A 24,575-nucleotide genomic window follows, 5' to 3' on the forward strand; every position below is an offset into this window, starting at 1 on the left:
ACCAGGCAGTGTAGGAACTAGTTTAACAGTGCGCATGAATATATAAACCATAAAACGCCTATATGTTAATTTGATACCCAATATTTTTAACAGTTTTTCATATCATTTGATTATAAATAAGTGTCAGTTTATACGTATATGTAATGTGATGACATTTTTAAAACATCTTTGAAAAAGCACACGGAACTACAGTTTCTTCAAACTTGATAATTCAAGATGGCGTCCAATGCCTAGAACTTGTGCTGTCGATGGGAATAATTCAGTAATTGAAGTGCGTTAAAACGCATCTAAATTTAAAGAGTATTTCTGATATGTAATCTTCCTTAATGATTTTGTAAGTACATGCACAGCTTGTTCGGTAGAATAGGTGGGGCTTCATAACTTTTTTATTGCATCAAGGCTTTGTTTTCCGCTTTTCATTTATTAGATTATCGTTTATGATCTGTATCAAGTATAGCTTTCAAGTTGCAGGTGCAGTAATGCATTATATTCTATCAGAACAGTGCCACCATATCCGAATAAGAGACAAAATTAACTCACGATGGGTCCGCAAAATATGTTCACCAGCGTATTGTTTTTGTTTTGCTTTGTATATCTTTTATTTGAAACGTTTGTTTTTTTTTTTTATTTATTTTTTCCTGCTTGAGTGTAATATAGAATTCTGTTTTTATATTTTCTGTTACTTGAAGATTCTTATATCCTCGATTTGAAGCAGAGTTTATGGAGGTGACAGGGCTCCCATTCCTCGCCACACTAGGATTTTATTTCGGCTAGGCCGCTGCCTGTTGGCATCTCTTTCTTCTTAAACGTCAGCATTTGCTACTACTCTCCATGTCAGGTTGGTATCAGTTGGCATTTTCAGTTTGTTCTTCACTTGCATTGTAGTCTTGGCCGCGTATGCTAGTCTCCGTATGGGTGGATCCAGGATAAAATCCCGCATGAGTTATGGTTCTTGTACTGACTGACAGTTCATTGATTATTCCGTAGAATGTTAAAATCTATACTTACCAAAAACAGTTCATTTTATCATGACATTATTTAAATCTGAAACATGATTTGTAGTCTCGATCCATGCACAGAGGTCTTTAACTTTCACTGTCTTGCAACACGCACAATAAATAATTGTGTTTTCTATGTTCTAGAATTACACTGTTCTGTTGAAATCTTTAAAAGTTTTATCCTTTAATTCTAAATAATTAGAATTGATTTGATATTAATTCTAATTATTCACAAGTTAATGTTAGCATGTGTTAGCATTTTCTTCTTTAACATCAAATGATGATGTTTAATTGAGTTTGTAAACCATTTGAATTGATTTTGCTAAGCAGTCCGTCTTTCATAATTAAAGTTTTATTGCATGTTTTTTTTTATTATTATTAAACACTGTACAATTCACAATTCAAAAAAAAAAATGGTCATTGTTTCCACACATTATATTGTTGCACACACCCTGAATTGGTTCTCAAAATAAAGATATCTAATAACTTTTTCCTAAATTCTTCTGGCTGCAGACAACAGAACCATTTTATATCAAGTATATATTCGAAAAACTCTGCATGCATTTGTACAAAATCATTTTGAATTTATTATGAGAACCTTGCATCCAAGAAAAAATGATGATCATTCTTTAATATTGCGCATCATATTAAAAACATTAAAAGAATATACCCAAAAATATTTCAGTTTATAGTTTGATATACATGTAACCACATTTTATTATATGCGATTAATAATGTTGGCATTTAAAAAGTTGTGTTCATCGAGATGTTCAAAATAGTTGCATCATTTTAGGAGAGTTTTTTTTAGAGATTTGAAATAATACTTCATATAAGGATGTGCATTTGAAGTGGTAAAATTGATCATTTGAATAAAAGGTATGTTTTATAAGAAATTGTATGTAGCTTAATAGTTTTGAACATCTCTGAGTGCAGTTTTTTTTAACCTTGTTTGCCCTGGATCCACCCTGTATATTGACTGGAATGTAAAGGAAAAAAACGGTGATGGAACAAACCTGCTTTTTGGAATCATGCAATAGTGAACATTTGATTAGAGGTATCAAAAATGCATCATTCGTCTGTAGTGTGAACTTGTCAACTTTACCAATGACATGAACAACTTCATTTAACATCTTACACACTGTCTTAACACACTAAGCATTAATTATAAGCACTTTATAATTTTATGTAAAGATACATTTTATGTTCCCACTTAGTAATTCAGAACTCTCAATATTTGGCTTTGTGAAAGTAATATGTGATGATAATACAGAATTGTTGTCATGTGATGTTAGCAGTTTTATTTCCTGTTACAGCAAAATACAAAATAGTGGTTGAATTTTCAATAGCTTGCTGGACAGCTCAATAGGGTATTTAATTTGGTCTAACAAGTATCACATTAGGTTTGAATCTAGGTCACAAGATTACTCAGGTGTATCATTAGATTTTACAGGTAAATGTGAGTTGATTTCAATGTTGTATGAAGCTACATTTATGGGCTAAAGTGTTATGCAGTAAATACATGCAGAACTTTTATTTAATTGCAAATATTTTTTGCAGAATTAGTGAATGACAGCCCCCTCTTTTCTGTTCTTACAAAAGGTATTGTTTAACAAAGTCAGGAAGTTAGCTCCCAACTCCAATTTTCCCACTTTATGCCTTATACATAAACAGGCATATATTTGTAAACGGAATAATATTATAAATATTTGGAATGATATAAATAACACATATAAAATGTATTAAATTAATTATGATGAACATTTCTACACCCATTAAATTTCTCTATATTCATGCCTGTTACTCTGAAAAAAATTCTCTGAAATTTGAATTGATTTAGAGCTTGTTTTACAAAAGACCTTATATATATATGACTAAGATTGACTACTCTTGCTATTCATTCTATTCTTTACATTGATTCAATTCTTACTCTATTTTTTCATATTTTAAAAAATAACATAGAGGTAACATTATAAATTAAAGCAAATTCTCACAATTGGAGAATTATTCAGTGATGAGAGTTAAGAACTTTTAGTTTTTATATATATAAATTAATTTTAAACCTTAGTAAATTTATCAAATTATAAAATCAAACCAGTGAGTTTATCATGGATGATGAGATTTTGATGTACAACAAATAGTGTACTCAAAGTTTTGGAAGAACCAATGTATTTGAATGCTAGATTAAGCAATGTTAAGCAGTTTAATCTAATTGGTGATGGTGATATTTTTTTACTAACATTTTGTCCAAAGAGAAATTTTACCCTCTAATATGAAATTACTTATACGTTATGAAAATAGATTACAATGGGTATTTATGGTGGAAGTAACAAGACTTGGAAGGAATTAGAAAGGATAGTATGCAGAAGATGTACGCATTACTGAAGAGCTATACAATTTTACTGAAAAATATTTGCAATTAAAGAAAAATATTGCATGTATTTCAGCATAAGACTTTGGCACATACATGTACATGTGGCTTCATACAACATTGAAATCAACTCACATTTACCTGTAAAATCTAATGTTACACCTGAGTAACCTTGTGACCTAGATTCAAACCTAATGTGATACTTGTTAGACCAAATTAAATACCCTATTGAGCTGTCCAGCAAGCTGTTGAAAATTTAACCACTATTCCGTAATTCGCTGTAAGAGAAATAGATGAAGAGAGAAAGAAACAGAAAATCAACTTATAATTTTAGTGGGGAATATTTTCATTTTTTGTTCCATTGTAAGAGGGATTTATTTCCCTTTGGCCATCTTATTGGACGTAAATATGACCTGTTTCAACTAATTAAAAATTGTCATGCAGAGCATTGAGGTTTAGATAACACTTTTCTCTGACAAGTGACAAATAAGCATTTTATGAAAGCCTTAAATTCAAATCTCTATCAATGTAAAATGTTTTAAATTGGTTGCTCAAAGCGGAAAATTCACCAAGATTGGAGATCATGGGAAATAATTTGGGGGGGGGGGATATGTCATGAGAAAACCATCTATGAACAAACAAAAAAAAACTTCAGGCTGATGTGGCACTTTGACTTTCCATTTTGTTTTTCACGTGACTTCTGATAATTACCTTTTCTGTGGGCTCATTTGATGTATCTTTATTTATATTGTCATCAGTATATGTGTATCATTTTATACAATCATATGTAACATTTTAACATACTATTTCACTCACAGTATTAATGATAAATATGCCTAGCTTTATAAGCATTAATGCTAGTGGCGTGTGTCCTTGGGAGGAGTGATCGTGCTGTGTAGATAAACATAACTACCAGTCCTTGTGTGTTACTGCGTCTCTCTACAATGTAGGACAGATCCAGCATGCTGAGAAAGATCAGAGCAATAGCATTTTCACAAGATGTAAATAATATGTCCAGAAGGATACATGTTAAGTTGCATGCTCATGTTCCTGTATTTAATTATAGACCAAAAGTTTAAGCTTTGTGTGATTTTGTTATATGTATTTAAATTATGTGCATGAACTTTTTTTTTTTTATTTATTTATCTTTAATTTAACCAGTGTTTGTTGTGTGATAATTCTGTTATATGTTATATTAAGGAAGACTGTTACATTGCCATGATAGTTTTTAGAACAAATATACTTGTATCTAAATCACTAATACAAACTTCAGTGTCAATATGGTCAATTTCATATGTTTCCTGTTAACTGATGTTTCTAATATGAGTAGCCAGTGAAAAAATACCTGCCTGGTACGCTAAATATCAGAAATCATAACTCGATTGAAGTTTTTGCTCTTTTTGAAAAAAAAAAATTAGTATTGCATAAATATTTCTTAAATTTTAAGCATCCTACTTGCTGAAAGATTATTATATTATCCATACTCTATACTTGTCTTGCGATATTTTTATTAGATTGGTATTTTCTTATATTCAATGTTAATTATAGCTTGGTTACTCGTGTCAAGGGAGTCTAAGGTGAAGTCTTATCCTCTCTCTCATGACGGCATTAAGGCACCCCCCCCCCCCCATTTCTCTCTTACTGTGTACCAAAATTTTAGTACTTGTTTCAGAGATGGGGATATACCCATAAGGTTGTAGCATGCTATTTGTAGGACCTGAGGCAGTAAAGTTGGAGAACACAGTCGAAGAAGCAGAGACTCGGTTGTCATCTGACATCATTGAGTCGTCTGTCGTAGCAGATATCAACTCTGACAACAGTCAGTCATCTACGAGTGTGCCCCCAGATATCACACAAACTGACACCTACTCATTAGATGACCCCTATACCAGTGACCCCCCTGACCTTAACCCAGAGGAGGATACCAACCTTCCCACGAAGGCCATCAAGAAAGAAGGCGACTTTCTGACACTGACAACGTATGAGGCAGCCGAGTTGAGCGACTCGAGTGGCCCGCCAGATATTACCAGTGCTGCTTACGAGAAAACTGAGGAGGAAGGGGATATTGAGATTAAAGATTATTCTTATGTGGACTCCAATTCGCCAGCCCCCTTACTGACCAGTTTAGAGGAGCAGGGAGAGTTCACAGACTTCCCCACGGAACTTCCGGAAGACCCCCAGAATATCTTCCCTGACACTGATCCTCCCCCTGACCTGCTTCACCAGGAGGATTTAACACCTCCCGAGGGGTACTTGGGTTCCTCTTTCCCTGAGTCTAGTCTCTCAGAGTCCTTGCTGGCTGTTGCTCCTGGAGATATTCTGCCCGTTGTATCACTTCCCCAGGCAAATCCAAACTTCTTTCAGCAAAACAAAAGTTTGTCTTTGTCTCAGAACATCAAGCGAGGACCAGGAAGGCCGAGAAAAGATGGTCAGGAACCAGCTCCAAGGAGGAGGTCATCGTCGTAAGTATCAGTGTGAGCACTGTTCATAAAAATATTCTGCCAGAAAAGAGAAAGAAAACAACAAAATATCAAGAATTTTCACAATACACAAAAATACTTTCACTTTGTCTTTTAGGAGCAAACCTTTAGCCAAATCTATTGTTACGAAAGCTCAGAGGATTCTACACAACAGTGCAGGCATCAGCAGGAAGATATTTCCACCTATAGAACAGATGGACTCGGGGAGCCAGAGTTCACTGTCTCAGGCTGAGGGGCCGATGGTCCCCCTCTCTATGGAATCAGGGGAAGAAACCACCCAGTACGAAATGGATGAAGATGGTAAGTCCAACAAAGGGAAAGGGGGGTGAAATATTGATTTCAATTGTAGGTTCTTTGCATCAGTGCTAAACAGAAATACTTGTGTAAATCAGCATGCAGTAGGTAGTACATCAAAACTTTTTCAGAAAAAAAAAATTAAGATTGAAAACAAATTTTGAAGAGATAATAACAAAGTTATGACTATGCAATGAGGCTTCAAATTTAAAATGAAGAGATAGAATTTAAAAGTTAATTGTGCATATTAATTATTATGCAAGAAATGAAAAAAAAACTTTTACATTGTCATTATTTTTTATTATTTGTTCTGTTTGTTGTTGTTTTTTTAATTTTTTGTTTTTGTTTTTTTGCTAGATATACATGATATACCTTGTAATTGGAAAAAAAAATTCAGATGCTTTTTCTCCTTCTTAAATTATTTTTACCAGGATTTCAATACAGAAAAAAATTATTGAAAAGTATTTTGTAAGTTATACACTGTAAACAATGAAATAGTTTCATTTTTATAAAGTTTTATAATGATCAGTGAGCATCACATGCGCTAAGAAGTCTCCCTAAATTTCAAAACTTCTCCCTAAATTTCTCTGAGGGAGAAGTGAAGTCTCCCTAAATTTTGGGTCTAGGTTGGTCCCTGAAATTTAAAAAAAAAAAAGAAAAAAGAAAACATTTATAACAATTTAATAATACTGTGGATTGGTGTACATTGTTTTCTTTTAACAGTTTTTTAACTCAAAGAATTTATATGAAATTGATGTAACTTTTAGCTTAGGTATTGTAACAGAAAACAATGTTTAAGTTTTAAAATTAGGTCTGTATTAAAGTGTAATATCACAAATCAAACCCTTTCAAGTGCTATAAGACAAGGAAATAATTGACACTATGACTCACCATTCAATTTTTTTCTGTTTGAAGAAGAATATGTTTAAAGGGTTAATAGGAAAATATAATAACTTCATTCTTTTTTTCCTTAAGTATCAACAGTGATGTCTGAAAATATGGATGAAGCTAGTTTAGACTCCCAGCTGTAAGTATTTACAGTGTACTTATCTTTTATGCCATTATGGATCTATATAAAAATGATGAATGTAGTACATGTACTTCAAGGTGAAAAAACAACTTTGCTGATATCTTCATGTAAATTTTTAAATAAATTAACATCCAGGAGAGAGTACATTCCTTTTAAGATAATTCTATTTAATTTTTTAATCAGGCCAGTTCGTGTCTGTGGTCTGTGTAACTGTGGAGAGAGGAGCTTGCTGGGTCAGGGGGAAATCTTTCGATTTGAGCCCACTCAAGGCTTTAACTTCCGAAAGACCCTGGCAAAAAATGACAAGAAACCTGCTGATTTTGATGAGAGGTCACTAGAGAAGGAGGGGGCCTCCAAACCATTGACATGGAGAAGAAATAGAGGGCCTATAAAGGGAGTGAGGTAAGGCGGGACTGTTACAGCTCTCTCAAGAATGGGAAGAAAAAGAGGAAAAGATTTGATTTGATTATGTGTAGTGAAGGTTAAAGTTTAGAAAACTAATAGGAATGTTTTGTAGTCTTGTGTATTTGAATATGTGTTTTTGTTCCTGTAGTGAAAGGGAAAGAGAGAAGAGTCACTCGCCGAGAAGAACAGGAAATGAGGATGACCCCTGCATGCTCCTGGGGGATGAACTTACAGTATTAGGCTTCCCCGAGGAAATAGAAGCTATGCATGTTTTTGAACCAACAGGTAATATTCCTTGTGTAAATATTTTTCTGGAAGTTGTCACATAAATAAAAAATTTGTAATTTTTTTTTAGAAGATACTGACCGTGGTTCTGAAAATTTAGTCATTGATGGGTTTAAATGGAGATGTATACTTACGAGGAGGGTTACTGTAAATTGAAATTTTGAAAATGTTAACCCCATCCTACCCCCTCTTTTTTAGTGAGGAAAAATATGAATGGTGTAAGTTCCTAGATAAGAGAAAAATGTCAAGAGAGATAACCTACCATGTCACAAAAGATAGCTGATGTCTTGGTTTTTATTAGGTCATGTGTGGGCACATCATCTATGTGCTGCCTGGTCAGATGGAGTCAGCTCTACTGGGGATGGAACTCTCAAGTTTGTCGACAAAGCTGTCTTCAATGGACTTTCTCAGGTATACTAAGATTTTAAAGCCATCTCACAATATTTCAAGGAAAATTTTCTTGAAATCTTGATTTCATTTATACAGGAGAAAAAACAGATTTATCCTTTGGTGAAACTAGGAAATAAAGTAATAAAGGAAGAAAGAAGAAACATTACATGCTTATTTTCCTGTTGTAGAAATGCAGTTACTGTAGGCGATATGGAGCCACTATTAACTGTGTCTATCCTAAGTGTACAAAGAAGTACCATTACCCTTGTGCTGCTGCTGGGGCATGTTTCCAGGTATCATGTCAAAGACAGACAAGCTTAAGGCCTTAAATAGTGGAACAATTATTAATGTATTATTTGATGTCAGTGTTTAGTTTAGGAGATGTTAATCATGTGTTACTGTATTTAGGACAAGAAGAAGCTGTCTATTCTCTGCCCCGATCATTCAGATCAAGCGGAGGCTATTGGTATGAACAAGATTTCAAACTTTGTGATTTTAAACAGTCTATTCACAGAATATTAAATTCAAAGATAAATTTTCATCTATATGGAACTAATGTAGTGTTATCTGGAGTTTAAACGCAGTGGGAAATTAGGTTCAAGTGTATACATGTACTTTGTTTTACAAATATGATGAAGGATAATTAATTTAGATCAAATTTTATTTGCTCTTGATATTCCACTTTTCATTTGCTTTCAGCTGGTGAGGATGCATACTGTGTTTTGTGTTGCCAAGCCGACAAGATCAACAAACAGCTGTTCTGTACTTCCTGTGGCCATCATTATCATGGCAGCTGTCTCCATCCCTCAGTAGCCCTCTCTCCTGAGGTCAGGGCAGGCTGGCAGTGCCCTGACTGTAAGGTGTGCCAAATGTGCAGGTATGAGTTACATTAAAAGTAAATGATTTCCAGATTCAAACTTTTAGTAAAAATCAATCTTTGTTAGAATTTGAAATTTTTCGTGGAATTGCTTGCATAATTGATATGCATTTGTATATATTGTAAATGCATTAAAAAGGAATGAATTACTTAAAAATTGACTGAAGGTCCAATTCTCAGACATGGAACTTACCTAATGTTCTAGGCTCTGCTGTAAAGTAAAACTATAATAATTAATTTTTCTTTGCTGGCAGAACCTTATTATGTATTAGAAAGGCATAAATTAGTTAGAAATTGACGCAAGGTCCAATTCTCTGACAGGATCTTTCCTAACATTCACAATATATGTTGTTCATGATGCAGTGTTCAAATATTTTGTAAAGGAGATCGTTTAACCATGCTTTCTGTTGTGACAGACAACCAGGTGAGGACAGTAAGATGCTGGTGTGTGACACGTGTGACAAAGGATACCACACCTTCTGTCTGAAGCCAGTCATGACCGCCATACCAAAGAATGGGTGGAAGTGCAAGGTATACCATACATAAACACACAGACATGTCAAAACTGAACAAAATTGCTGTAAATCATATTGAAAGTTTCCCCAAAACTTTGATGCCTGTAAGTTTGTTGTTTGTATTGTAGAACTGTCGAGTGTGTGGAGACTGCGGTGCCCGAACCCCAGGAAGTGGCCCCAGTTCTCGGTGGCACCTGAACTACTCTGTGTGTGACAGTTGTTACCAGCAGAGAAACAAGGGCCTGTCCTGTCCACTGTGTGGCAAGGCTTACAGACAGTTTACACAGAAAGCCATGATACAGTGCAACACCTGCAAAAAGTGCGTTCAGATAAAGTTTAGCTATAGTAATAATAACTTAACAATTTACACTTAACATTATGAAGACAACAAAAATTACATACCAATTGAATTTAAAGTGTTAAAGGCAATGTTTCATATTGCCAGATTCTATACAGTTGAGTTTCATGAAGTGTATGATTGTGGTCCCAATATATTAGCATCTGGGTTAATGAAGCATCTTTATTATATAAACAGATTTTCATAAGATTTATTGGAATACAGAAATAATTATTTTGTTTCCCAAAAAAATACGTAAATCGAAGAGACTGGAATAATGAAACTCCACTGTAAAGTAAAATTGAGGTGATTTCTTAGCTGGTAGAACCTGGATATCTTCAAAAATTTACTTAGTTGTGTGTTGAGATACATGTAATTGAAGGCCTGGAATTTTTTGTACTAAGGCCATAAAAATTAAATTTCTTGGCTCTCAGGCCCTCCCTCATCTCTTCCAAGGGTGCCTCATTGACCCTTTTTATTGCTAAATCAATAAAATAAAAACAACAAATCACCTCCCTCATCATTTTTCGAGGCTTTTTACAATGTAAAAAGCTGCCTCATCATGTTTTGGGGGCAATAATTTTTTTTTTAAAAATGCCTACCTCCCTCATCATATTTCTTGAAAAAGGGCCTGAGAACCAAGGAATTAACTCTGCATGGCCTAAATTGTGATTGATGTTTGTAGGCATGTTCATGCTGAATGTGATGACTACATTGACAATGTGATGTTGGAGAGAGTGAAGAACGAAGAACAGGTGGACTACATGTGTTCTGTTTGTCGCAACAGAGACCCAGAGGTGAGAGTGAGTGACTACTGAAACTACACTGTATTTCTCTTGTTTTCTTCCAAATGTTGTTAAGCATCGTTTCAAATGTGGGTGTTTTAATTTGTACAAGTATGGTATAAATTGATTCTATGTACACCAGTTGATACAAATCATATACTTGTACTGATTAATATTTCAGATGGAATCGGTGTTTCCTTTTAATTTTCCTTCCCATGAGGAGCCAAGTAATGAAATGTTTGACATCAAAGGTAATTGTAAGTAAATACATGTGTACATGCATAGTTTTTGCTGTAAGCTGTTCAAATATCTATCTGTTTTGAAAGGTTTCTACTCAAAAATGGTTGCTGCAAAATGTCAGCTGTATCAAAATATTGATGTGATTAATTTACAGATTCTGACATGGAAAATGCATCCTCCATAATGGATGAAAGCTCCAGTTCCTTCCTCCTTAATGAAGACTCCATCTCTAGCATGGATATAGACATCAATGCACTGGAAAAGGTTGGATGTTTGATTTATTAAAATTTTTTTTTACATATGTAGATATTTCATGAAGGAAAGTGAAATTAACATGAGACATTACAGCAAGCTTATGTTATCGAGAACGTTATTCATTTTCGATATTTTTTCAATGAGAAAAGGAAGTTGATAAATAACTTGGTTCACAAACACATTTTTTTTTAAAGATATTAAATATTATAGTGTAATTATAGTGTTTGATTTTTTTGTCATTTAAATTTTTTTTGTTTCAGTTTTCTAGCCCTCCCCATATTCACCCACCACAAGAGGGCTGTGGTATTGGTAGCAAAGGAGGAAAACTGAACGCCATGAGCCGAAAGAAAATAGGAGTGTCCAATCCTGGAAGGTCAAGGGTAAGTGTTGGTATCGTTTTATACCATTAATTTACATTGTAAACAAGACTTTTAAAGTTTTTATGTAAATTTATACACCTACATGTACATCAAAATTTACAAGGAATTGAGTTTTTAGAAACTTACATATATATATATATATATATATATATATATATATATATATATATATATATATATATATATATATATATATATATTAATATATGTGCTTGAATATAACAGAGTTATATATTGTATATCATACTTTTTAAAAGCACAAGTCTCTATTTTAATCATCAGAATATAACACTGAACATTGGTCCACCACAGCTGATGATTCTGCAGTAAACATAATAATTTTCTGAAAATTTCAACAACTCTGTTGTAAAAATTTTGGTTATTTAGCAATAAGTGCATGTTAAATTGTTATGAAAGCACTGCTTTAAATGGCTAACTTTACACTACATAATAAACTCAGGTGACCTATTGCTATCCGTTTTTGTCTGGCGGTGTGCGGTGTGCGTCGTGTGTTAACATTTGAGCATTTTCAGCTTCTTCTCTGCAACCGCTCAACCAATTTCAACCAATTTTGGCATAAAGCATCTATGGGTGAAGGGGAACAAAAATTTTGAATTTCATGGTCCCTGTCCCCTGGGGCCTGAGGGGTGGGGCCAAAACCACTAAAATTAGTGCAATCTTTAAAAATCTTCTTCTTTACTCCTGGACATCAAGCAGTCTAACTGTTGGCATGATTGTAATGAGCATTGAGTCCTTTATCAAAATTGTGAAATTCATGGCCCCAGGGTCAGGGGTTCTAGTACTAGGGTGGGGCTATATAGATTATATAATGAAAATGCATTATTTCTTTGAAAATCTTCTTCTCTGCTCCTGGGTATTAAAAAAACCAACTAAGTACGCAATTATGATAAGCAAGAGTGCCTCTTCCAAAATTGTGAATTTTATGGCCCCAGGGTCAGGGGTTGTGGTGTTAGGGCGGGGCTCTATTGATTATATAGTGAAAATACATTAATTCTTTGAAAATCTTTTCCTTTGCTCCTGGGTTTTATGCCAATGATCCAAGTATATATATTTTTAATGAAGAAAGGTGCATCTAGCAAAATGGTTATTTTATATGCCCCCTGGGTCGGGGTGGGGGAGGGGGGGGGGCACAAAGTCTGACAATAAATTAATGCTTTGAAATCTGCTCTTTGGTATTAATCAACAATTTTATGATAAAATTCGCAAAATTTGAAATACCAGGTATGTGGCCCCAGGGCCAGTGGTTCCTTTGTAGTGAGGTGCAAAACTGATCATAAAGTGGAAGTACATTTTCTCTTTGTTACTCTGATATACCTCTGGGTATTAAGTAAATAGAGTAAGCATGCTAAGTTTATAATTATGATAAGCAATGGTGCCTCTTTCAAAATTGTGAATTTCATGGCCTCTGGTTTAAAACACGAACCAAAGTTAATTGTTTGAAAGTTGTTACACGATACTCAGGTGACCTATAAGGCCCGTGGGCCTCTTGTAAAGTATAAATATCATTTCTCCTCTAGGGAAGACCAATGGCACCAGAGAAGAAAAAGAGACCCCCAGCTTTCTGTGAGAGAAAGAGGGGACCCAAACCAAAACTTAAAACCAGTCAGCCTGGACTACAAGCACAGGTAGACACAGGAAATTTAAACACATGTCCACCTCAGAAATAATATCCCTAAGCTACCATTGAGTGGCCTTATCACCAAGGAAAATACTTTTAACTTGTTCCATTTTACGATTATTTTAAGGGGAAAAAAGTGTTTCAGAATTCCGTGTTTTAGAGACTGCATGAGAGGTTTAATTTTAGAGAAAGTTGTTTTGAGACAATTGCAATGCTTAAATGTTATGACAACATTAAAGTAAGAGTCTTGAAGGGTAAGGGATTGAAAAAGGGAAAGAATTCTTAACATAGTGACTGAAAAGTTGCAAAAATAAAATTTGGTTTATATTTTCTCTTAACTGTGACAGTTGTATCCATCATCAGTACTTTCAATGCTTGATCATGTAAATGTTTATGTACCTGTAGATATCACCAGCTCTCCCTGGAGAACCCCCCAAGAAGACTCAGTTTTCTACCGAGGATGAAGATGATGGTGATGACCATCCACAGACCATTATACTGGCCAACGCTCAGGATAGATTTGTCCTAGATCAGGTACTGTAATTAACAAACAGATGATGTACAAGCCATTCAGTAGTATCAAGTACATAAGATAAAGAATTTACAGTACCTTATATCAAATTGCTAAACCCTCTTTTATATCTTACAGTTTGGTCCTTTACATTTTGAATTATTCTAACTAAGGATGTAATATTTTTCTAAGATAATGAAAGAAATGTTTCCAAAGATGTTGATTTTCTTACAGGATGTTTGCAAAAGTTGTGGCAGTTTTGGTCGTGGAGAGGAAGGAAAGCTTATAGTCTGTACCCAGTGTGGCCAGTGTTACCATCCGTACTGTGCCAGTGTCAAGGTCAGAGATGAATAAAAATCGGCTATAATTAGAAGGGAAAAAAATTATTTGTTTAGGCAGCATTGATGTTATAAATTATACAGTGTTTTGTGGAATGCATTACTTCAATCTTAATTGTTGTTTACAGGTAACCAAGGTGATTCTTCAGAAAGGCTGGCGTTGCCTTGACTGCACTGTTTGTGAGGGCTGCGGGAAGCCTCATGATGAAGGGAGACTACTCCTGTGTGACGAATGTGATATCAGTTACCACATATATTGTCTGGATCCACCCCTGAATCATGTACCAAAAGGAACCTGGAAATGTAAATGGTGAGGCCAGAGTTTTTCTTAGTAGATCCTTAGAGATAAACACATATACATTGGTATTAAATTGCAACTGACATGTACCTAGTAGATTAGGATTAAACACATTATTCATGTTATTTGATATTCAGTGACCTTAATCTTAAGATGGAAGAGTTTTAGAAAGTCTGATGAATGCACTGTATACAAACTTGATCAGTTACAATATGTACCTATCGTGTGCTGAATGCACTATATACACACATATTACCAGTAACATTATTTACCTGTTGTGTAGGTGTGTGATGTGTGTGAACTGTGGCAGCACCACTCCAGGCTTTGGCTGTAACTGGCAGAACAATTACACCCAGTGTGGTCCCTGTCGCAGTAAGATTGACTGTCCCGTGTGTAGACACAAGTACCACGAGGATGAGATGATTATCCAGTGTCTACAGTGTAACCGCTGGCTGCACGCCCTATGTGACGGACTCCGGTCAGAGGACGACATGGAGAGGGCTGCCGATTACGACTATCAGTGTCTGTTCTGTAGACCAAAGACAGGCAAAGACGGACCGTGTAAGTCAATGTTACATTTATCATGATGACTGGAGTTGGTGTTTTCCAATGTAGATCAGTTGAATATGATATATACTGTGTGATTTATTGTAGTGCCACCACCTCCTGCACCACCCACACCACCCCCTGTGGAGATGGAAGAACCCTCCACCCCGCCATTTTACAGAGAGCCAGGTACTCATTCACGTTATTACTGCTACACAGATATACTAATACTAGACTATGAAATGTACAATGAATTTAAAGAAGCTTATGTAAAATCTTGAACATATCAGTTTATTGTTAAATTCTTTATTACAAAATGAATTGTTTTGGGATCTTTCAAGGATTTTGAAACAAGAAAATTTGAAAAAGATGGGATTTTTTAGACTTATTTTTTCCAAAACATTTTGTGAAATTGCTTTGAACTTTAGCAATGCACATTGAAGTGCTGAAATTTCATTTATTTGCATGTTCTTCAGTTATATATTCTTTACCATGAATAATTAAAACATGCATTGAATAAGAAAAAAAAATATGGATTCTTATGTCAGAAAATTTTTATAAACTTCATGAAGATAAATCTAATTTCAATTAAGTATTTGCTTTCAAAACTTTTTGTTGGAGAAGGTGGGGTTCAAATTGTTTTGGAGTGAAAGCAATATTTTTTTTTGGGGGGGGGGGGATTACTTGAATGTATCTGTGGTTTGTAATTATAAAAATTTTGAGGAGAGGAAACATGATTTGTATTAAAAAAAAAAAAAGATAAGAAACAAAAAAAAAAAGAGAGAACTTGTTATTTGTAAGGAATGTGTAAAAGTTTCTTTTGAACCCCATTGATTTTGTTCTGAATAAGAAGGTCCTTGCCTTTTTGTTGACAGTGGAGAGCTTAAGCAGCTACTTCTCCAAGTTTCCTCCAGTTTATTTCCCTATCGGTAATATCTGCATGTAGAAAACACCTTTATTGCTGCACCAAAAAGCTTTATTTGTCATTTTAAAATCAACCCTGCTTGACAATTTTGAATGAACAAATGTTTCCATTTTTGTAGGATGCATATAAAAATTTCTTGCATAAACATAGGTTTTTTTTTGTTGTGACAATGAAGTGTAAGATTTTAAAAACTTCAGTATGAAAATTCTGAGACTATTTCATGCATAATTTCTTTGATAAAGTTTTAGATCAGGCAAGCCTTGCTGAACACTTAAATTTTTGATAGCCCATGTAATGTATAAACAGATTTTGACATATACATATACTCAGGAGAGCCTTTATACCATGTTGCCTGCACCTACATGTTTACTATATGTGTATGTCTATGTCAATAAATGTTAATTATTGTATGAAATTAATTTGTAGCTTTCATATTTTTTGAATATTTTGATTTTTACTTAGAATTTGATTTTGTGTAAAATATCCGAATAATTGCTCTTGACTTCTTTCTTATGTCTATCACATTGTAGATGAGGAACATTCAGCAGATTTACATTAATACAATTTATCATATTTACATATTTATACAATCTCAAGTTGTAAAATTGATTGTCAAGGGTTGTTTTAATATTGTTGAGTTCTGAAAATGATTGAGACAATCCATTACTTGTAGTTTGTTTCCAAAAATAGTGATCAGATTGCACTTGAATATTATAGAACCTATTCCACAAAAGCGATACTTGATGGACGGGGTTTACTTATCGGAGACAGGTGTACAACACATGCAGGAAATAACCATACAGATTCCGAAAGTGAAGCGACAGAGGCGAACCAACAAACGGCCATCAATTGATATGTTACCAGGGCAACGCCTGACAACGCAGATGTCTCAGGAGGGAGACGAACTAGAAAAAGGTTGGACTTTACCAGGAAGAGTTGTTAATCATTGTGAAAAATTACTGAATAGATCTCTAACTACCCAGATAAAATAAAGAAGTGGAACAGAAGAATTTGTATCATGTGTTGATTTCAATGTCTTTTGAAATCTGAGTTTTACATTAACTTAAATGTTCAGAAGTTTTTACATGAAGTTTTAACATGTTGAGACTTGTGGGAATTTTAGATGGCCTCGATGATGTCAGTGAGATGTCTACCCCCCTACCAGCTGAAGCCCGAGGGGAAGGGGACTCCCTGTTGAGCCCCACTGGACAGGTGCCCCCAGGAATCCCCCTGGAGGGGGAGAAGAAAGAGAGAAAGAAGAGGACCACTATTGGACTGGGTCTGATTGTCATTTGAAGATATCAAGTCCAATTAAAGCTGTCAGTTAAATACTGTCCTGGGTTTTAAATAATTTATAACATACAGTACCTATTTTCAGGTGTTGGAGGATTTATTGCCAAACAAAGGAGTAGACAAACGAATGTTAAGAGGCAGATGTCAGAAGTTGCTGCAGAAATGGCAGATGGACAACCTCGTCCTGAAGGTAGGGTCGGGGGTTATAAAGGTTATGTAGGTCACTACTGGCCGATCAGTGAGGTTACATTTTGTTTGTGTGTAATATACATGTACATGTAGGAGTTTTAAATGATTTAATTGTTATACCCCCGCAAACGAAGTTTAGGGGGGTATATTGGAATCACCATGTCCGTCTGTCTGTCTGTCCATCTGTCTGTAGACAAGATTTTGTCCGGACCATTTCTCAGAAACTGTTGGATGGATTTGTCTGAAAATTTATACACTTATTATTCACCATATGAAGGTATGCACCTGGGATTTTCATCATGATTGGATGATTTTTCTGCATTTTACAGGCGTTTTTTCTTTTTTTATTTTGTGATTTTGTTTGGCTCATAACTAGAAAACTATTAGACTTACAATCATCAAACTTGGACAATTTATGCATCTTGGGTAGACGGTGTGTCACGACCTATTTCAAGGTCACTGTGACCTTTAATTTAACTGATTTTTTTAAAAAAAATAAGTCTTTAAAATTTTAAATTTCATAATCCTAAAAAATGTAAAAATATAGTTGTATCCTTATTAAAAAATGCTAAATTAAGTAAAAACTTATTTTTTATCATATACATGTACTTTACAGCAAATTCTGTAACAAATGTTAATGATTTGAAAGGAATTCAGTTTGTCCCATGGGCATAATTATCAAGCACTGGTCAAGGAGAAATTTTGATAGCAGAAATGTGCATGTCAAATTAGAGAGAAATTAATGAGTTCATTGTCAGGAGTTAACTAACAAGAGCATCATGCTGTGTTATCTTAATTTATCTCTTGGGAGTTGGGCAAAAAGAAATGGCCTTAAGGCCGGTTTACACTATGCATCTTGACACATACATCTAAACTCATGCTTCAATTTTGCCTCATGCATCTTCTTATTTACACTATGTGTCTTGATGCATGCATCTTCAGAATACTTTGTAAAGATGAAAATTCTCTACTTAAAAAAATAACAATACCTTCAAATTTCATTTCCGGATTTATTTTAGCTGAACAAATCATTCTTAATTTCATTTTTATGATAATTCTTGGAAGATATAATTTATATTTATTCCAAAAGAAAAACTCCTCTACATTATAATAATCAAATAAGTTTTTCTAATTGTAGTTTTAATCAGTATTCTCTGTTTTTTGTGTATCTTGGGAAGCTATTTTTGAAACTATATGAAAAAAAATAAGGCTCATGATTCAATATCAACTCTGACCTTTCTTTTCATTGGTCAGTTCCATGCATCTTGAAGCACGGAATAGAACAAGTTCTATTCCATCGTTCAAGATGCAACACCCATTTAATTTGAAACAAGGGGCTATTACACTGTGAATCTTGACACATGCATCCAAGATGCATGTGTCAAGATGCATAGTGTAAACCGGCCTTTATAGTTGCTTGTGTTAATTAAGAGTTCTTGATGGCTGTAGTTCAGATAAAGATCTTTCAATTGGTGTAATTTAATTAAAACAAATTGATGTTTTAGTGTATGATTAAAACTGAATTAGTATTGAATAATATAATTAAAATTAATTATACATGTGTTCATTAAAAAAAAAATTACATTTCAATTTTTATATATTTGCAACAAATTGCAGTCATGTCTCACTTAGAATTTTATAGTCTAAAGAATAATTAATTTTTGATTTTTTTTATTAGACTGTAGCATTTCCATTATTTCATAAAATATGCAATAAACAATTGAAAGCTGCAGATGGATATTTGTTAAGCTCTAACACAGCCAGTTTAGAATTATATGATGTATTATTTGTTTTAATTAATCCCTACGCTGTAAGTCTCTTAGAGATGTATGTACAATATTTTAAGCATGATAAGAAATGGAAATTAGATCATTGAAATCTGTGTCAATCTGTTAATCAAGGTTACTTGATTTTCTTGCACCCTAACCAATTTATGATTATCGAACAATATTTGATGGGGGTATCATGCTGTGGTGGGGCACTTTATTAGACAATAGTGAAAACCTCTTACTAGATCCATAAAATATTTCTGAATTGGCACCTACTCTGAAAAACCCAGCGGGGGTATTTGTCCCTATTGGACAGTTCTAGTTTAAACATATAGAAAATGCTCTTCTTTGTAGTGAAATACTTGTAGTCAAGTTGATATTTAAAGTGATAAATCTCAAGTCGCTATATACATGTACAAGACTAGTATATATGTTGTTACACAGATACTATCTTACATTTTCACTTTTTCTTTAAATTTTCATTAGGTGAAGATGGTGAACCAGTTCCGATTCAGTTAGGGGAAGGTGAAATGAAGAAACAAAGGAAACGTCAAGCTCGCAAGAAAAGTCAACTGGAAAACAGTTTCCCTAACTATCTACAGGTTTGTTCAAAATACTTATTATAGGCAAAAATGTGGACACTATCTCTGAAAATGTAAACAAAATTTCATAATATAATTTATATATGTTCATCTATATAAAATTCCTTCAGATAATTTCATATTCCAATCTTAACAACTGAATGTCAATTTCCTTTAACCTTAGGAAGCCTTCTTTGGAAAGGACATTCTTGATAAAAGTAAAGCCAAGGTCAAGCAAGGTCACAGAGCCGACTCAGATTCCGACAACGAATCAAGGGCGTCCACCCCTAACCTGCCGAAGGACATCCCCCAGCCCTCGCTGTTTCCTGAGATGACCCAGGGGAATTCTAAGCTCCCTGCAGCCCTGCCCTCTGTTGGAACCTCTCAGTCTGTTCTGTCAGCCGGGGCTTCATTAGTTCCTAGTTTTCCTGGAACTAGTGGTGATATTAACCCTATAGGTATTTCGTTAAAAAAATATTATCCATGTAAATCAGTTGATAGCAGTAGTCTGGCTTTAGTTTTATATGTTTGTATGAAGTACAAAATGCAGAGAGGGATTATCTATCTTTTCCATATGGTGAAATGTTTATCTGAATTCATTACATTTTGAGAGAGAGATTTATGTTTTACAGCAGATGTGTTACCAGACCTAGAAGAACTGCCACATGATGATCTCCTGAGTATATTCAAAGATGGAGGTAAATGTTGACATATACTATCTAATAGATAGAAGATACAGATTTTGTTTTTAAATGATTCTCCATCAGGAACATGTGAAAGAAATGCACAGATTAATGTTTTTTATTGCTCTATAATTTGTTTTTGTTAAAATTAAAAGTACTTCATGTATTGAAATTTGCAGATTTCTAATTTGTTTGAAATATAAGCAGAAAACAAATTAATTATGACTCATAATTAGGTACATGTATTAAATGAGCTGAGTTTTTGTTTTGACAGATCTGCCTATGACAGAGGAGCAGCCATCCACCAGTCAGCCGACAGCGGGCCCCAGCGGTGAGCTCCCGGACATCCTGTCTGACGTGGAGACCACGATTGATGTCGATAAAATGCTTCCTGATGGTCAGTTTAAAAGTCAGCCTACATGTTTTAGTTTATCTGCACTTAGTACCTTTTCTGTGAGATTCTTACAGATGTATAAAGTGACTTAGAAAAAAAAAATTAGAGAGATCTTAGTTATAATAATTCATTCATTGCTATTCAATGTACGTTATGATTGATAAAATATGTGCAGTGCAGAAAACAGTTTACAGCATTTTGTATCCTCCAAGATTGAGGCTGATGAATAATTATCTCCCTTTACAGATTTGACCCAGATAGATGGACAGACAGTGGATGACATATTTAAGGGTGTCCTTCAACCCGATGGAGATCCTAATCAATGTAATATTACAATACAAAATCAAATATTAATAAATAAGCAATTTTCTTAGATCTTCAGTTGGATCATAGGATCTTCAATGCAAAAGTAACAGCAATTATTTTTTTGTTAGCCTGTTGAATTCAATGCAACTGAACTAATGCTTGAAAAATTGCAGCTGTACCCGGTGGAGGACCTCAGTACCCGCTGGTTGGCTCCTCTGTACCACGCCTACCACCCCACATGCAGCAACCAGGACAGATGCCACCAATGCCTGGAATGCCTTATGGAGACTACAGGTATTTTTTGCTCTATCACCCAGAGAAAAGATCTGCACAAATTTGTGATATTCCAAAAAAGGAATCTTTGTTAAGCTTTTGAAAAGCAGAATGAGCAGTATTTTGATAGGAAATGTGGAGATAAAAGTATGAACAGCTAGCTGGAGATTAAAACTATTTTTATATTAACATATACATGTACAGTTATAAATGTGAAACAATTTTTAAGAAAGATAAAACAGTTAATCACAAGATTTAAGGTTATTTTGTGCAGTTAATTTGTTAGGGAAAAAACTGATTAGAGTTTGTTGTTTGACAGGGGGATGGGAGGAGAACCGCCATCATGGCAGCAGGTGGGGGCGGATGGTGAGGACGGCGGGGGGACAACCACGAGTCGCCGTAACATGCTGAAGTGGGAGTGTGACGAGGATCTGGGAGAGAAGTCCACAATATCCGCCGTGTTATACTGCAATCTGAGGCATCCTGAGCTTAAACAACAATACCCAGGTACAGGGTTAGGGGGGCAAACAGAACATAGATATACCATAGATAGACACACTATATCCGCCGTGTTATACTGCAATCTGAGGCATCCCGAGCTCAAACAACAGAACGCAGGTACAGGGTTAACAGGTGCAAACAGAGTAATCCCAGATGTAGACTAGTTTAATTTGTAAAGTTAAGAAGGTAGATAATTGTTATTTGAATTGAGAGGCACTTGTATTAATACTCTAATTATGGGGAGAACTATTTGAAGATTTAATACTGGATTTTCAATTTGAAAGTAAGATATTGTTGATATTTTTTTTATTTATAACAAATATTTCTGTTATTTTTTATAGACTGGTCTGAGAGAGTGAAGAAAATTGCAAAGGCTTGGCGAGAGTTATCCTCTGATGAGAAGCAACCTTATTTGGTGAGAAATAGGGTTATAATAAAATTAAATCAGTAGTTTGATCACATTTAATTGTCAAGTACCTTTACTGTGCATATTTTCAATATAAAATTATTACTGGTTTACCTTTTAGTTATATTTTTGGTGTCTTTTTTTTTTAGATGCAGGCAAGGAAAAACCGAGCTAACACTAAGGTATAGTGTTTGATTACTCTGGTTACTTCCGAAATCAATTTGTTTCAATGTTTTTTGATAGCCTTCATCAACCTGTATGTAATCCAGCTAAGTTGTCTCAATATCCCTATTACTGAAATTAGGGCATTTCCGTTTGTAGTGACTGTACTTTCTTTTTGTAGCAGACACAAGAATTTAAAAAGAAAAATAAAACCCCTGTAATGGGACCGCCAATGCCTCCAGGACCCCAGGGGCAAATGCCTCTCCCTCAGAACTCTCCCTATCCCCCTCCAGGGGACAGTAAGTAGTAATTTTGTTTTAAAAATACATGTACCATGTATGATGCTATTTATGGGTAACTTCAGTTCAAAGAGGAATCAGATTTTTTATTTCACTAATACATTCAGGAAATGTACCTAGATGCATATCCTATTAAAGGGAACATGTAAATGAGAATTTTAGAGTCTGTAGTTCTATGCCATTTAATTCATTTTCAGTTTATTTTCTGGGTACCTATTGTAAGTCAGCCAGTAAGAATACCTGTTAGTACAATGTACTCTGTGAAGTCTGTAATTGAGATGAATCTTGTTTCAGGTATGGGATCTCCTGTTGGCCCAAGCCCTTCTAACAGAGTACCTAGTAGTCCTTCTGTGATGACCACACCAGAAGGTATTTATGGAAAATTTGTTTTCTTTAGGAAGGATTAGAATGTATTTTTTGTGTTGATTTGAGCTTTTGATTGATCTGTAAATATTGAGGTCCCATACAGAAGTAAATTCTGTCAAGAGAAGGATCTCTCACTGCTCAATCCAGAATGCCCAGTACAGGTGTAAAATTGCAGCCATCCATCTGCAAATATTATAAATACATGTATTCTCAAAAAGACCTCATAGAGTGGTATAGAAAACGTGTGTGTGCATACCTGTACATGTAAATAAGTTAGAATTGGTCTTGATTGACAGGTCACTCCCCTAGTCAGATGCCGGGCAGTCTACCTGAGAGCCCCCTTAGTCACCCCACCACCCCACAGGATCCTAGGATGATGGGATCACACCCTGACCCCTTCAATCCAGGTAAGTTGTGAAACACCTATTGTAGGAGGATAAATCTTAATTACTTGTATATGAAGAAAATCTCAATACTGTAGAAGTACTTTTTTCCGCGTGGTATTAATTAACGCTATGTACGAGGTCACAAATCTTCCGCGGAAATTTGTCCAAGTCTACTTGATATAAATGTAAGGCATATAGTGACAAACTACAAAATCCGCGTAATTTTCTACCCGCGGATTAAACAGAAATTGAGATTCCGCGGAATTATGACCCCGTGGAAAAAAGTACGTCTACAGTATTCTAATCTTTTGAGTTTGATTTTATTTGTAGTAATGGCACCACCAGGAATGCGGCACCCTCAGGGTGGACCTCCTAGACCTCCCATGGTGCGATCAGCTTCAGGAGGAATGGACCCTTACAGTCAGGATCCTTACGCTAAGCCGCCCTCAACTCCTATGTCAGGTCCACAAACCCCCCAAAAGTCCCCCTCAAAACTGCAGTGGCCCGGTCAGGCTCAGGAGTCAGATTCCTATGAAAACCCTCCAGGTACCCCAATGGAGGGAATCGGTTCCGGACATGGTCCTGCCCCAGGGCACCCATTTGATCCTTATGCACAGCCCCCTCACACGCCTCGGCCAGGAATGGTTCCACCACAAGGGGCTCCAAGGCCACCCTTCTCCCGTCAGTCTTCTATGCCAGCTACGCAGACTTCTCATGCTGAGGATCCTTATGCTTTTCCTCCCCATACTCCTGGCCCTAGACCAACAGGAGAGGTTCAAAGTCCAGATGTGGGTCCGAGACAGCCAGGGGAGATATACCCTAGAATGGGAGACCATCTGCGGCCTCCTTTTCCTCCCAGCTCTGTCCCCGGTTCCATGGGCCAGCCATTACAGGGTACACCCTCTGAACTGTACAGAATGGGCAGCCAGGCGGGAATGAGGCTCCCGTTCAGACCCCCAGGTCCACCCACGTCTAGACCCGATGTCTACGGGCAACCTCTTCATCCTGGTATGGAGCCACCAAGGGAACAATCAGCTGTAAGTCTGTAATGCATGAAAAGCCTACACTGGG

General features: G+C 35.3%; 1 protein-coding gene across 1 annotated transcript in view; it reads left to right on the forward strand.

Annotated features, from left to right (window-relative positions):
• The first annotated feature begins 214 nt into the window (after positions 1-214).
• The window catches only part of LOC134245137 (histone-lysine N-methyltransferase 2C-like), a 47,951-nt gene continuing 23,590 nt past the window's right edge, over positions 215-24,575 (forward strand). Inside the window, exons 1-39 of the mRNA XM_062727402.1 lie at positions 215-334; positions 690-838; positions 5,081-5,828; positions 5,944-6,146; positions 7,116-7,167; positions 7,354-7,572; positions 7,724-7,860; positions 8,162-8,271; positions 8,439-8,543; positions 8,659-8,716; positions 8,950-9,127; positions 9,544-9,658; positions 9,771-9,961; positions 10,665-10,782; positions 10,946-11,021; positions 11,159-11,268; positions 11,520-11,639; positions 13,178-13,285; positions 13,684-13,812; positions 14,024-14,128; positions 14,256-14,437; positions 14,709-14,986; positions 15,080-15,160; positions 16,614-16,811; positions 17,020-17,175; positions 17,275-17,379; positions 19,634-19,749; positions 19,913-20,186; positions 20,361-20,426; positions 20,686-20,808; positions 21,052-21,129; positions 21,285-21,405; positions 21,704-21,891; positions 22,227-22,300; positions 22,441-22,473; positions 22,635-22,752; positions 23,047-23,121; positions 23,415-23,525; positions 23,835-24,541. Of these exons, the coding sequence (XP_062583386.1) occupies positions 832-838; positions 5,081-5,828; positions 5,944-6,146; positions 7,116-7,167; positions 7,354-7,572; positions 7,724-7,860; positions 8,162-8,271; positions 8,439-8,543; positions 8,659-8,716; positions 8,950-9,127; positions 9,544-9,658; positions 9,771-9,961; positions 10,665-10,782; positions 10,946-11,021; positions 11,159-11,268; positions 11,520-11,639; positions 13,178-13,285; positions 13,684-13,812; positions 14,024-14,128; positions 14,256-14,437; positions 14,709-14,986; positions 15,080-15,160; positions 16,614-16,811; positions 17,020-17,175; positions 17,275-17,379; positions 19,634-19,749; positions 19,913-20,186; positions 20,361-20,426; positions 20,686-20,808; positions 21,052-21,129; positions 21,285-21,405; positions 21,704-21,891; positions 22,227-22,300; positions 22,441-22,473; positions 22,635-22,752; positions 23,047-23,121; positions 23,415-23,525; positions 23,835-24,541 (5,973 nt within the window). The 5' untranslated portion in view covers positions 215-334; positions 690-831. The remainder of the gene's footprint in view (positions 335-689; positions 839-5,080; positions 5,829-5,943; positions 6,147-7,115; positions 7,168-7,353; positions 7,573-7,723; positions 7,861-8,161; positions 8,272-8,438; positions 8,544-8,658; positions 8,717-8,949; positions 9,128-9,543; positions 9,659-9,770; positions 9,962-10,664; positions 10,783-10,945; positions 11,022-11,158; positions 11,269-11,519; positions 11,640-13,177; positions 13,286-13,683; positions 13,813-14,023; positions 14,129-14,255; positions 14,438-14,708; positions 14,987-15,079; positions 15,161-16,613; positions 16,812-17,019; positions 17,176-17,274; positions 17,380-19,633; positions 19,750-19,912; positions 20,187-20,360; positions 20,427-20,685; positions 20,809-21,051; positions 21,130-21,284; positions 21,406-21,703; positions 21,892-22,226; positions 22,301-22,440; positions 22,474-22,634; positions 22,753-23,046; positions 23,122-23,414; positions 23,526-23,834; positions 24,542-24,575) is intronic.

Source organism: Saccostrea cucullata, unplaced genomic scaffold, assembly GCF_032062105.1.
Source record: "Saccostrea cucullata isolate Sc308-1 unplaced genomic scaffold, CSIRO_AGI_Scuc_v1 ctg53, whole genome shotgun sequence".
NCBI classification, from domain to species: Eukaryota; Metazoa; Mollusca; class Bivalvia; order Ostreida; family Ostreidae; genus Saccostrea; species Saccostrea cuccullata.